General features: G+C 49.1%; 5 protein-coding genes across 5 annotated transcripts; all 5 read right to left on the bottom strand.

Moving 5' to 3' along the window:
• Nucleotides 1-42: 42 nt before the first annotated feature.
• On the bottom strand, nucleotides 43-735 carry MGYG_09038 (hypothetical protein; the record flags this gene model as incomplete). Its single annotated transcript, XM_003173726.1, has 2 exons — nucleotides 43-337; nucleotides 404-735. The coding sequence occupies 2 exons, from the start codon at nucleotides 733-735 to the stop codon at nucleotides 43-45; spliced, it is 627 nt and encodes a 208-aa protein (XP_003173774.1).
• A 357-nt stretch (nucleotides 736-1,092) lies between these two features.
• On the bottom strand, nucleotides 1,093-2,889 carry MGYG_03944 (hypothetical protein; the record flags this gene model as incomplete). The annotated part of the gene is made up of 2 exons (XM_003173725.1): nucleotides 1,093-2,779; nucleotides 2,840-2,889. The coding sequence occupies 2 exons, from the start codon at nucleotides 2,887-2,889 to the stop codon at nucleotides 1,093-1,095; spliced, it is 1,737 nt and encodes a 578-aa protein (XP_003173773.1).
• A 1,097-nt stretch (nucleotides 2,890-3,986) lies between these two features.
• Nucleotides 3,987-4,703, bottom strand: MGYG_03943 (hypothetical protein; the record flags this gene model as incomplete). The annotated part of the gene is made up of 1 exon (XM_003173724.1): nucleotides 3,987-4,703. The coding sequence occupies one exon, from the start codon at nucleotides 4,701-4,703 to the stop codon at nucleotides 3,987-3,989; it is 717 nt and encodes a 238-aa protein (XP_003173772.1).
• Nucleotides 4,704-7,090: 2,387 nt separating this feature from the next.
• Nucleotides 7,091-8,949, bottom strand: MGYG_03942 (woronin body major protein; the record flags this gene model as incomplete). Its single annotated transcript, XM_003173723.1, has 3 exons — nucleotides 7,091-8,111; nucleotides 8,169-8,596; nucleotides 8,935-8,949. 3 exons carry the CDS (start codon nucleotides 8,947-8,949, stop codon nucleotides 7,091-7,093), a joined length of 1,464 nt encoding a protein of 487 aa, XP_003173771.1.
• An 846-nt stretch (nucleotides 8,950-9,795) lies between these two features.
• Nucleotides 9,796-11,459, bottom strand: MGYG_03941 (chloramphenicol resistance protein; the record flags this gene model as incomplete). The annotated part of the gene is made up of 2 exons (XM_003173722.1): nucleotides 9,796-10,342; nucleotides 10,444-11,459. The coding sequence occupies 2 exons, from the start codon at nucleotides 11,457-11,459 to the stop codon at nucleotides 9,796-9,798; spliced, it is 1,563 nt and encodes a 520-aa protein (XP_003173770.1).
• Nucleotides 11,460-12,132: the final 673 nt, after the last annotated feature.

Genomic DNA, 12,132 nt, shown 5'->3' with positions numbered 1-12,132 from the left:
CGTTATTGTATACACACTTTTCTACATCATAACGGCGCAACATCATCTTTCCCCAATGGCACGGTACTCGATACGCGGGTCATCACTAACTCTTGTTATATGTAGACACACGGCCCCATTAGACGTATTGTCACCATTGGAGACAAAGTCCGAAAGCCGCACCGTCACTCGGGGAGTTATACGGCTACAAAAAAATTCCACAAGCTGGTGAAAGCGCCCTATTATCGCCTTTTCAGTATCATGCTCATCAAGCGGCACTTTGCGAGCAAGAATAACGAAACAGTTGAGTTCGTCCGGCACGGATTTCAAGCCAGAGCAAATGGTCATGCCCTCGGCCCTTGCTGTCGGTAGCAATATGAGAAGTAGATGGCGCATCCTTTTGCGGTTTTCGGCCGTGATTCACTGAGTTATAAGGTGCGCTTCTGCGGCCTGATGCTCAAATTGTAGAGCATAGTGGAAAGTGATGTCGAGGGTCAGGCAGTACCAGTTTTCGCCATAGAGGATGTCGAGACATTCCTCGCTTACTTGTTTACAGAGGAGAAGGATACTGTTCTTGCGGTTTGGAATTCGTGGGTCTGAAGAGGCCTCTCGGTAGGCAAATCGAGGTTTGCCATTAGCAGTGGGTGGTAGCATGATATGGTGCTTTCGAGGAAGACAGCAGTAGTAGATTTCCCGGCGTAGTTCGAAGGGAAGATCTAGCAGGCGGAAGTGAGTGTTCTGCTCTGATTTATCCATGATTAAATTTAATGGGGTCTCCATCATCTAAGTAGATAAAGTTGGATTTGATTGAACATCCCCGTGAAAAGGTTACAGATGCCGTGAAAACTACCTTTGTTTGGTAAGATAAATAGCAATGTTTATCGGACCGCGAGGAAAGACTCAAGAGCGTTTTGGTAGGTTCATCCCAGGAATCAACCAACTACCTACATTAACTATCTAAGTTAGCCGCGATGTGGGTCGAGAATAGTTAAAAAAGTGGATATAGCGGATGATAGCAACTTTTGCTATTAAAATTATTTTGACGGAAGGTTACTTCTTCAGGAGCTCGATTTAAATTTAGAACAAAAGAAATAAAACATTTGTATAATAATACTAGTTTAATATCCAATCTTTAACAGCTTTTGATTTTGATTCTGTATCCCTTTCTAATGATTCACCTGATAATAATGATTCATTATCTGATTCATCAAGGACCACCCATTCATGTCTACTTATTTCCCGTTCGCGTTTAGGGAATTCATTATTTCGAAGCCAGACAAAAATATTCCGTGTAGCATTTTCTGATGCTGATTCATTGCTCAGATCTAGTCCTTCATATCTGATCGGGGTTATATGTCTCGTTGCGGGCTTTGGTGGTATATAGGTGGACATGGAGGCTGTAATAGATAATGGATGTACCAGTGTATTATTTTGACAAGCCCAATACCAATCTATATATTGAAGACCGTGACCAGTACACTGTGCATGTAGACGGACCTCAATTTCAGCGTCTTCAAGTAATGTAGTACCAAAGGGCATCCATTGAGTCACTGGCCATCCACAGTGCCCTTCTTCTTGGACTAGGTAGAGTAGTCGACACTCATCTGATCTGGAAAGTGTGCCATAAATGGTTGTTGGTTCCGATACAGGCTCCTGTATAAAAGATTGTGCGACGCCACACCATGACGCAGCATGGGGTTCAATCGATGAAATACCGTGTCGACCGTCCCGGAGGATATCCTTTTGAGCACCCATAATTATACCGCCAAGCCACAGGAAAGAAACTTGCGGGACTCGGTTCATCAAGATATAAGAAAGTATGTGGTTTTCTTCCACAGAGTCAAGGACGACGAATATAGACTGCAGCCATGGGCTTACCGCGTTGCAAGGTATTCCAGGTTGATAAAATACGCTCGACAGAAGAGAGAGCAGTCCCCGTGTGTTGCAACTCAACGTCAGCAGTTTGTCTAGCTCCGGCAGTATCTGATCCGATATAAAGTCAAATTGCATCTGCTCTGTTGTCTCTAGCATGAGCACTCGAAGCCGTTGGTCCTTATGATAATCGGGTTTCGGGAGTGATATCGGGTTCTTCTTCCTATTCAGCAAAGGGAGAAACAAAGTTGAAGCAAGCGCCGCCAGGGTTTGGGCGACAATGTTGTGTCGATTGCAATATTCAGAGAGAAAATGAACTGCAGTAGTAAACGAAGGTACAGTAGTTGGTGTATAACAGAGAGGTGCCCTGCAGGATAGCGCAAATGTCGCCCTTGTTTCTAAAGCAGTCGACCATGGCGATAGGAATTTTTCTTGCTCCCTTGTAAGGCCCGCCTGCCATCCCTCACCAGGCGACAAAACAGCGGCCCACCATCTGGCTGCATCATCGCTAACGTCTCCTACATCCACCATGACTTCGATTCGTTCATCTCCCCTGCTGTTGCCATATTCCGCCTGCTTTTCAGTGTATGTTAACTCGGCTCCTGGCATAAGCTCAACCCAGCGCGCCGAAAATATATAGCTCCATGCCAATATTAGCACAGAAAGGTGATTATCTTCACGATTAAACCATTTTTGATAAATTGGCTCCACATTTTCAGAGAGTGCAAGTCGTGTTGGATGTTCGATAGCAACTGGGAGCCTAAGACTTTTTTCCACGCGAGGTGTCTTGCATTGGCCCCTGGAAGTTTCCCAGATTGACGTTCCACTCGTGCAGAGACAATTATATTCATACTTCAGGTCCAGGTTATGGACCAAGGGGGGTATATTTCGAACTGCGGCCTGCACTTGGAAACAAATTGTGGGCAGGCTATGTTCCTGTCAGGCGCGATCGTGAAGCATTGCCCAGGTACGAAAGCCTTGATCGTACACGGTTCGACTGATTTCGGGACTCGGACGTACAGCATCTTTAGGCTCCATGGTGGATGATATCGCAGATACGTTGAGGAGTTGAAGCGTTTGGCGTGTTTGATATGAGGGAGGAGTACTCTGAATATAAAACAAATACGTTTCTTTCAAGCGTGGTGAAGTTATTTAAGTTCATTTAAGTTTAAGTTAACCATGGGTTTCACCAATCACCGTTTAGTTATATTTATGCGCTTCCAGACTAAAAATAGTATAAGGAACAAGAACGCTAACCTCGAAAATATGTAGATGATTAAGTATTTAAAAGTAAAAATTCAGAAACCCTCTTTATCTGCTACTATATAAAGTGTTATGCCCTTAGCTACATATGTCCCTGGAGCTAGTACCCTTCCTCAATACCGGGATACTCTATTATTTGTACACGCGGCGCATATCGGTAACATCGTGACCGCAATTATAAGGATTATTTGGGCGCCACTTGCACAACTCAGAGGCTTAAAGAGAGAGATTTAGGGGGAGAGAGAGAGATCTCAAGAAAAAGGCTTAGATAGAGCCCTAGAGAGAGGTCTAGGGAGGGGCCCAGGGAGAAGCTTAGGAAGAGGTAGGGAGAGGCTTAGGGTATAGAGTAGAAGAAGAGAGAAAGTAAGTATTCTTAAGGGAAGAAGTACTTAAGTAAGGTGTGTAAAGTATTACCTATATAAAAAGGTGCTATTTTAAAAACACCTTTTTCATTATTGGGCTACGTGGTATCATCCTTAACTACAAGCTAAAAACAAACTCTGATGGCATGGTCGCTATCATCCGCCATAGTGGATTCCGCGCGTTAATGAGCTATAAATAAAATTATCATTATAGGATCCATAAGAGTATATCCACGAAATGCATTGCGCAGCCATATACGATGGTTTCAGTGATTTGTGATGCGCCATAGTGAGGGGGGGAGATGGATGTCAAATCATACGTGTTAGGTGTTGCGAGTAGGAGAGGGTATAGTTGTGCCCTAAAATATGTAACTAGTCCGAGAAACGCAAAGGAGAAGAAAGAACAACAACGTTCAAAGGAATTAAAATCATTCATCGTTAAAATCGTTAGAGTAGAATCATTCATTATTAAAATGTAGGGTAGGTAGCCCAGCCGCTTAGTAAAGGATGTTATGCGTGTATGGCAAAGCGTCCCCTCTGGAAGATAAAGTCGCCATGGATATCATCCCTGACCATCCGGGGCCTATACGGGAGATATTGCCTGACAAGCTCTGTAGTGACGTCTTTTCCGTTCTCGTCCACCTCAACGACGGTATAGGAGGTCAAGTATTTTGCGAAGCACTCCATTAAAGGACCGAACCACTTGATCCAGCTTTTGACCTTTTCATCGAAGGCTGGGTCAAAGGGTGAATGTGGGGATTGCACAGGTTGCTCGGCAATGATTTTCAACTGTCTTAGGCCAGGAAGTAGGGAAGACCACAGTCCATCTGCAGGTACCGGTGGTGGTAGTCCGTATGCGGGGCCCATATGTCGCACAATAACCACCACATCTCTGATTCTAGCTCTGTTCTCTGTTGTGATGCGATTGGCAAGGAGGCAACGTTTCGCGGCGTTGAGGGTGATATAGAACCGGTTCCTGCCGTAGAGTATATTCAGGCATTCCTCGCTAACTTGCTTTGAGACGCAGAGCAGGGCAGTCTTGTTCTTGATGTTTGATTTCTTTACTACTGGCTGCGGAAAGCTAGCTCGGGCTCTGAAATAGCGTATTTCCTCAAAATGGGTACGGTAAGGGATACAGTATGAATAGATCTCATCACGGATTTCAAAGGGGAGATCTAGGAAACGAAAAGAGGCGTTCGTTTGCTTTGGCGGGTTGGGAGTCTCCATTATCACCACTAGTTATCGACTATATTTCTGAGGTATACTGGATTGAGAGATGGCACGATGGAGTTGCGGTGTAGAAGGTAGAGGGGTGAGATGTATATATACATTCAAGCCCCCTGTCCTCGTTCCAGTTAGGAATGAAATATCGCCAGCTCATAGGGCTCTTTCATCGTGCAGCAAGGCCGCTATCAATGCACGATATTGTCTTGATTTGCTTGCAGATCGTATCGTGGCCATCTAGCAACCTGGGTGGGGATATTGATGGGAGGGGGCACGGATCAGGCATGCATCAAATGTGGTACTGCAGTTGACCTGACCCTACCTCTCGGACCAACGATTCAGGTATAACGGTTCAACTTGATGCTTGAGCCCTCGAGACCAGAACAGTTCCCAGTCAGCTGTTCTCATCGTCCTCAGGCTTGCTCCCTAACTCGTATAGTCAACCAGCCAATAGAGGTTCCGGTTGTTAATCCAACTGCAGAGACTCAATAGCTGGTTTATGTAGTATGTGCGTGCGTACTTTGGGTAGACATCGTCCATTTCTCTTATCTCTCTGGCCTCCTTATGTATCTGCAACCCCCCCGGCACCCCAGCAGACGAAAATAGGCATCGGCCTAGCGGCAGCTTCACGAGCCAGTAACCAGACGAGGGCACGCGACGCCCGACGCAAAAAAGATGGCCGTGAAACCTGTTTCGAATGGGAGATCGAGGAGCGAGTGAAACCTTGTAGCGCGGGGGAGGTTCTTCTGGTGCTGCTTCTCGCTGTCCCGCAGCTACTATTCGTCAGATGCAGCTTGTCTCCCGCTTCATCTGGGCAGAAGTGGTGGGGAGTAGCCGACCTGGCTGTGGTCTTGTGCCCTAGTGGTCTCCGAGGTCTGTTTCTCGTTGGTTAGATATTCGGTCCAGAAGCACGTAGAATGGGAGGTATCAGTTCGTCTCTAGTATAAGTGCTGTGTTGCTTGGGGCATGACCCGGGCTACATCAGCCAGCCCACGGGCGTCTGGATGGCTATAGCCACCACCAAAATCGTCGACTATCGACTATCAAGCTGCTCCGTGGCTATAGTTGCCTGTTTCTCAAGCCGGCCAGCCATATTCGCGAGGAAAAGTTGTCTGCCTTGCCCTATCTTTCGGACAAACATCAGCTCTGCGACGGGTTCGCTGGCCTCTCTCCAATAGCGCAGCGATAAAAAGATGAGGCGAGATTAAAATGCCGCGGAAAGTAACAGGACAGACCAGGATCAAGCCGTTCTTGAGATAAGGGACGCTTCCACCACTGGCCGTTGCCTGCCTGTCCTGGTCGATGGCTATATGGAGGTGCAAGGGTAGGGCAGCTACTGCAGGAGGCACAGCAAGTAGCAGGCTATCAGCCCGTCATTCTGGTAGGATGATATCTATGCATGAACTGTGTTAGCTATTATTACTGCACTCTCTGTGATATATGATGAGTAATGACAGCAGCAGTAGTAGTAAATAGTGGATATAGGGATGGGTATTTAGGCAGCTTTATGGAAGCATTTCGTTTGTCGTTGGATTCGGTGAGAGCAGTAGCCGAGTTGGTGTGAACGGTCTACATATATAGCTGCCAAAGTCAAGGAAGAAGATCTACTACGGCATCACTCTAGTTGATGATATACCGATGACCAAGTAGTAATAGCTATTAGCTGGTTATTACCTTTGAACTACTGTTTATCAATTTGTAACAAACGGTCAGTCCTATTTTAATTCCGGGCATGCCTTGTTTAGATAGCATCATAACCTTCTGTATCATTGATCCGCGCACTACTCCGTACTTGCCTCAGGAGCTACATCTCCGCTGCCTATCTCCGCTGCCTTGATATGATTGTCAATATATTAGAATCACAACTACTATTACACCTATGCAATACTACATCCTGCCTGCCTGCACGCACAATTGTGTAACCTAGTTAACCGTACCAAACAAACATATAGCCGATCTATGGATGAAGGAGCAAACCATGTCACTGTCTAGTTCTACAGGAGAAAAATCGAGAAAGATCTTAAATAGAGCAAACTTTCATTTCCATTTCATTTTTACAAGGGTAATTAAGACGTCGTGTCGTGGTAGTGAGAAAGCAAGATCAGGCACTGACAAAGGAAAGGTGTTCACTACTACTAAAGTTTCAAGTTATCGACAAAGGAAAATAGAGACATTTGATTCCGAGACGTAAAGAGGAAACAATCTTGTTACAGTTAATGTCCAGGCACTATATCCGGTAACCAAACTAGACATAGATCAAAAGAAACGGCATTTTGATTGGTTGTATCTCTAGAAGCGTGTTAGTAACAGTAACGGGAAGGAGAGCAGATAAGGTTAAGGTTGGTGCCGACGTACCTTTTTTGGGTTGGTTGGCTGGTGGGTTTGGTTGTCTAAAGTCTGGAACCGTGGATGACCTTGTAGTCGACGACGAGCTCGCGGCCACCGTCGTTGATGACGAGGGCACGGACGGAGCCACGGCCCTCAGCAAAGGCATCGGAGATGCGGTTGAAGAGGTTGCCCTGGTCGACGACACGGAGGCCCTGCTTGACATCACCAGTCTCGGTCATGGCAACGAGGCGGTTGTCGTCACGCATGTCGAGGACGCGGTAGGTCTTGTAGACGGGGCCGAGCATGCTCTGGACGACGACGGATGGGGATGGGTTGGAGATGAAGCTGGACTCCTCATGGAGCTGGCGGGTGAAGAGGTCGACACCGAGGTAACGGTGCTGGCCGGTCTGCTGGGAAACGGAGACACGGATGACCTGGCAAGGACGGCCCTGGAGGATCAAAAGGTCGCCGATGCGGATGAAGTGGCAGGGGATGGTGATGGTGTCTGGGGGGTGTCCACCGCGGGGCTGGACAACGCGGACGTTCTCGTTACGGGGGGCACCTTCAACCACGCGGCGCTCGTCAGAAATGATTCCATCTTCGTGGGTGTGGCTGTGGCTGTGGTGGCGGTGGTGGAATGGGTGTAGCACGCGCTCGGCAGCGCGCTCGACTCCGCGGCGGAAGGAGTGGTACTGACCTTCGTCGTCGTAGTAACCCATTTTGGCTTTGGGGTCTTGTTCCTGAACTACGCGGTGATCGGAGATGAGGTTGAGGGTATCTGACTTCTTGGTCTGCTCCTGATAGTCGATGTCACGGACTTCGACTGGTGGGCGGGCTGAATCGACGGTCTCGTAGGCGCGGGTGTAGGCGACGTCGACTTCACGAACTTTGTCGGTTGGCTTCTCGACGGAGCTGTAGGTACGGCTGTTGCTGCTGTACCCGAAATCTACGTCTCGGACTTGGTGGGGTTCAGGCTCGTACTGGGCTTGGTAGCGAGGATCAGTACGGGAACGGTATTGGCGCTCAGTGATGTCAAGCTGGGTATCAAGTTCAGACTCTCGACGGTCTCTGGTCTCGACGTATCTACCGTAATTGGTTAGACGTGGGGAAACGAGACAAAGCAAAGAAAACAAGACTCACCTTTCGCGGGAAAGCTGGACTTCAGGGACGTGCTGTTGGTACTGGTGGTGCTGATGCTGATGCTGGTGTTGCTGGTGGTGGTGGCTGGGGTGTTCCTCGTGAGCTACGACGGTGGTCTGTCTGTAGTCTGCGGTGACTGGACGGAACTCCTCGTTGTCAAAACGCTGGTCAAACGACGCAGTGGCTTGCTGGGTGGTCGAGGTTCTGGGTGCTGGGAGGGGGCCTTCGTATCGAGTATCTTCCCGTCCGACGCGCGAAGCACCTGAAAACTTGACCTCGCCCTCTACTCTCTCCTGAGTCGACTCAGAGACAGCGGCAGCAGCGTCACTCCGGTACGACGACGGGAAGACACTGAAGGGGATGGGGACGCGGGCGTCAAAGTCCAGATTGGCTGCTTGAGGGGCGTCCTTTCTCGAATGCCTTTCGAACTGGGTGACAATTCGAAAGGCTAGACAAGAAAAGACGGGAGTCTCTCAAGTCCTACAGCTACAACGGGGAGGAAAGGGGGCAGAGGGTGCTGAGAACGAAGATAGACGGGCGTCTGTCCTGTTCTGGGAGATGCAAGAAGGTCAATTGAGATGGAACTTGATGGGTGAAGTCGAGGTTGGTGATGGAAGAAGGAGAAGAAGAAGAAGAAGAGAAAGAGGAAGAAAGTCGGAGGCTGGGAAGTTTTCGACTCTTATTTGACCCTGCGGCAGAAAAGGAGGACCAAAGGCGGCCTGTATCTGTACGGTAAGAAAACAAGGCTTTTGTTTGTTTATTTTACGGATGTCACGCCCATAAGCGGCTAGCGTGGTTTTCTTTCACATGCCCTGGTACGGTATTTACAGTACGCGGTTACTTTACATCACCTTTCACTCGGTCACTTTGGTGCCTGAAGTGATAGTAAGACAAAACAGACTGAGAGTGGAAGACACTGAGTGAGAGAGATGGACAGAAGTGAGGAGAGACGGGGTGATGAAGTGATGATAAAGTGAAGACAGGAGGCGAGGGAAGAGCACGACGTCGTGGACCTTGGTGGTTGGTTGCCACCACTGCCAGCTCATGCAAGCTCTCGGACAGGCCCAGCCTCCCCCAGCTCTCTCTGGCTTGCTCCAGCTCCAGCTCCAGCTTCAGCTCCCGAGCTGCGGCCTCGACCCGTCGCCGATTGACCTGCGACTTAACCTCCATGCAACACGCAACATGTACTCCGTAGAAAGTATCTTATTTTCCAGCCCCCAGAAGACGGCAACTCGGCCAGCCTATCACCCACATGTCAGAAGCCATCTCCTGTCTAGGTCCCTTGTCTAGGTCCCTTGGGTACGATCCTTCTGCTTGCTTTCCTAGCCTGCCTCATGTTTTGGTACAGAGTATAGATTACGGCGTTACGGCGTCAGTACAGCGTTACGCGCGGCGCCTGCAAGTCGCAAGTCAGCTGGTGACTAAGCAAACGGGATGGACCTCGGCTTTTTTGCGTCGCTCTGTTTGGCCAGCTGCGGTTGCCCGGGCAACGGGCGCCAGCCACCTGCTTTGTTTGCGTTTGTTGTTTTACCGCCAGCTCGCTTTCTCGCTTCTTCTTTCACGGTTCCATGCCGGTTGCCAGTGTTACCATGGCAGCGAGATGGCCCTGTCTCTCTTAGTAGCGGTCTTAGAGAGATGATGTCTGCCGCTGCCGCCGCCGCTCCCTCCATGCTGGGCCCCATCGGATCACTACCCAGAGACCTGGGGACACCCCCACAGTCAACAGACACCACACCGTAAAGCACCAGCCAATTCCGATCCGCTCAATTAGCGGGTTGAACGATGCCGTTGCTCCAGCGCCCACCAGACAGCGGATCAGGTTGCTTGCTGCTGTCACCGCTGACGGGTTGAACGGGTACAGGTCCACCAGCAGCGTGCTCAGCGCCGTAAAGGAGCTACCGATGCAGAAGCCCGTCACGAACTGCAGTATCAGTGGTCCAGCAAGCATCGCCTTCTGCTCAAGAGCCCAACCGTACCCGACCATCGCGGCCATGCCAGCGTATAGGAACGGGAGCATCAGTGAGATCCGGGCCCGTTCGATGGGGAACTGCTTCAGGCTTTGGGCACGTTTGCGGTCCACTGGCAGGCCAAGGCTGGTAGCGATGCGCTGGAACTTCCAGTCGAGGAGGTGGCCAATGCTGAAGCTTGATGCTATTCCCCCAGCGGCGCTCGGCCTTTTAATTTATAAGAGAAAGAAAAAAAATACGTTAGCAAACCAATTTTTCCTTTCCCACAAAGGAACACAACAACGACCTTTATACTTAATTTGACATACAGGAAGCAGAGTCCGACTTGGAACTCGTTGAAGCCATATATCTCCTTGAAGATGGATGGGACTGAACCCAGCATGATATAAAATGTCCCATACAGCACTGCGGTGACTCCCAAAAGCAGTCCGATATCCTTTTCCAGAGCTAATTTTGCGCACTGCAGCGGGTTAGGAAAGTTCGAATTCCTCCTCTTGATCCCTTGGGCTGCGAGAGATGCTTCCCACTCTGCCGTGCTTGGATAGGCCTTTCTTTTACCTTTCCATATATCCATCAGGGTGCGGCTCCACCACCATGGCGGTTGCACAGAGCCGTCACCAACCACATTCCGGCATGTTTCCGGTACAAAAAGCATATACGGCACCAGAAACACTCCGGCTCCAATCACCAGAAACCAGAAAGTTGATCGCCATCCAAGGTATTGCACAAATACACCACCCAATACCGGGCCCAGTGCTGGGCCAGCCAGAGTGCCCGTCAACACCATGCCCACATACTTCCCTCTCTCGGAGACAGTTGCAATGTCCGCCATCACGCCCATTGTGATTGCGATGGTTGCGCTACTTCCCGCGCTCTGCAAGCACCGTAGAACCAACAGTGCCGGGTAGCTGTTCTGCAGCGCCAGGCCAATGTTGGCTGCAAGGTAAACTGCAAAAGTGGTAATGTATGCTGGTCTCCGCCCGCTTGTGTCCGCAAAGTCCCCAAAGAACGTGGGGGAGAGGGCCTGGAAGACCATGTACGTGGTCAGCGTCAAGTTGATAAGGTTAGTCGAGACCTTTAGATCGGCTGAAAGGGGAGTCAGAGCCGGTAGGTACACTGTCGTGGACAGCGGGGAGAATAGTGACGAAAATGTGGCCATCACCAATATGAAAATCTTGGTTCCGGGCTTGAAGGCTGAATAAATGGCGTCTTCTTGTCCCTGGGCATGGCCTTTTTCAACTTCCTCCACATTCTTATTTCCAGTGCTGCCTTCTGCTTCCACTCCATTCTTACAGGCGGCCTTGTCTGCTTCCCTCTCTGACATATTCACATCCCGATTTTCATGAAATAAGTGGTTCATAGCCCGCTCAGGAAGATGTATATATTTGGTTAAAGATCCCCTGGTTAAATATCATCTTTCTGATATTTCTGATACCCCACCCGCGATCCGAAGGGCGTTACTCTCGGGCGGTTATTCTTGCTATGTCCGTTAAAGCCGATCTCTAACCAGTGCAAACGGAATGAAACAGAAAGCAAAAAGCAAGACTAGAGATGGCGATCCCCATTGTATGCATGTTTCAGCCGGGATGCAGCGTGCATGTCCTTGGAGTGAGTAAATGTTATTCATAGTGATTTATCGTATAACGGGACTTGCGGCAAGTCACATGGATTATGTCAACTGCCATAAAGTTACCCAAAGGCAAGCCGAAATGTTTCTGGGTATCATCAGTTTGAAGAGCAGTTGAATATATCAATTGATGTCGGTGGAAGAGAAAGAGAAACAGCGTCCACAAAGTGTCTTGAGCCGCAAAGATGAAGGTTGTAGTCAGAATTTCCCGATCAGGTAGTAAGCTATAGCAGTCACATGTCCAGCTTCCTTCCAAGCGCCTCGGCCACCAAGCCTCTTCTTTCTCGTATATAAAAACTGCCCGCAAGGATAGAGGATGAAGAGGTAGCTGGTACGGAGTAGACACTTACATTACAGCATCAGCTTCCTG

Source organism: Nannizzia gypsea, genomic scaffold (genome assembly GCF_000150975.2).
Source record: "Nannizzia gypsea CBS 118893 supercont1.3 genomic scaffold, whole genome shotgun sequence".
Lineage (NCBI taxonomy): Eukaryota > Fungi > Ascomycota > Eurotiomycetes > Onygenales > Arthrodermataceae > Nannizzia > Nannizzia gypsea.
This window is presented reverse-complemented; position numbering and strand designations above follow the sequence as displayed.